This window comes from Opisthorchis viverrini, assembly GCF_000715545.1.
Source record: "Opisthorchis viverrini unplaced genomic scaffold opera_v5_105, whole genome shotgun sequence".
NCBI lineage: Eukaryota > Metazoa > Platyhelminthes > Trematoda > Opisthorchiida > Opisthorchiidae > Opisthorchis > Opisthorchis viverrini.
In genome coordinates, this window is record NW_008751759.1 from 88602 (window position 1) to 89764 (window position 1163).

Consider the following 1163-nt stretch of genomic DNA (forward strand, 5'->3'; position numbering starts at 1 on the left):
AGGTCTTTCGCTATTCGGCGGTTGAAGGATCTGCGCGCTACCGTCTGTTGCTGGTGTGCCTTTCCTGGGATCAACGAAGGATACGGACAGTGATGAAGTCCAGTGTTCATTGGATTGTGCAAGCAACCACTGGAAGACTGTTTCAAAATCTGTGAGGATGGCCTATTTGATATTCTAACTAGTCACCATCTGAATATCTGTTAACATCTGCCCGCTGAGCTCCGGTAGCTTTCTGCTAACTTAGTTCGATATTTTTGGGTCACAAACGCGGTTTTTAGGTGCTGAACGAAGTCACCTGGAATAAATCAGCGTTTCAAGATGGAAAGCCAGCGCGATGCCGTGATCGAAGTCAACCGGTGTACTCCAGAATGAGTGACAATTTTGTATCGAAGCGCTCCATCACTAGCTGATTGCTACCTGGTCCAACTGAGTTCATGGCTGTCTATGCACTTGGCGCGCTCCAACTCACACACTGTGAACGCTTGTGCAGAAAGTTTGTGCTCGCTAGGACTAAGTGATTTTCAACACATCACTGGAGAAGCGGTGAGCGTCGACCCCGAATCGGTCGCTAATGTGGGCTTCCCCGAAACACAGTCGGCCAACAAAAGCATTCATATCAGAATCACGATATCTGTACTCCTCGCAGCCAGAAGCAATCGTGACAAATCTCGGCAGCAGCTGTCATTCTCAGCATCAGAGCTGCCGTTTGCCGGAGCGTAATCCAATCCGCTTTTCCTCTAGGAGACGCAGCGTCGTTGCTCTTACAGCTAAAGAAAATGCTGGCCGCCTGAAGGAAACATCTTACCGCTTCCACAGTCCTGTCGCGGAGTGTAGTAAACCCTTTACTCCAAGCCACCTCGTAAAACGGCTTCCTGCAGTTTTTCGTTTGATTCCTCTCATTTAGTCTTTCTGCTACTAGTGAATATTGAGAAACTGAATTCCAGCTAATGTAACCCGTAGAATCATTGCAGCACTGAAGCCCGAGCACCACGACAACGTGAGTCAAGATGTTTAAACAAAAGAACTCGAAAAATTGCACGATACAACGGAACGAAAAATCCTTTAGTTGCAGATGCGCTTCCAAAGTACGGGCTGTTTTGTTGTGTGGCTGTGAGACCTTGCTTATTCGAGCAGCGGAACTGAGACGTCTTCAGGTGCTCGAC

At 48.1% G+C, this 1163-nt stretch overlaps 1 protein-coding gene across 1 annotated transcript in view; it reads left to right on the top strand.

Annotated features, from left to right (window-relative positions):
- Nucleotides 1-444: 444 nt before the first annotated feature.
- T265_13775 (hypothetical protein) overlaps nt 445-1163 on the top strand; it is a gene marked incomplete at both ends in the record, with an annotated part of 13812 nt that continues 13093 nt past the window's right edge. The window contains 1 exon segment of the mRNA XM_009170496.1: nt 445-543. Coding sequence (XP_009168760.1) covers nt 445-543 — 99 coding nt within the window.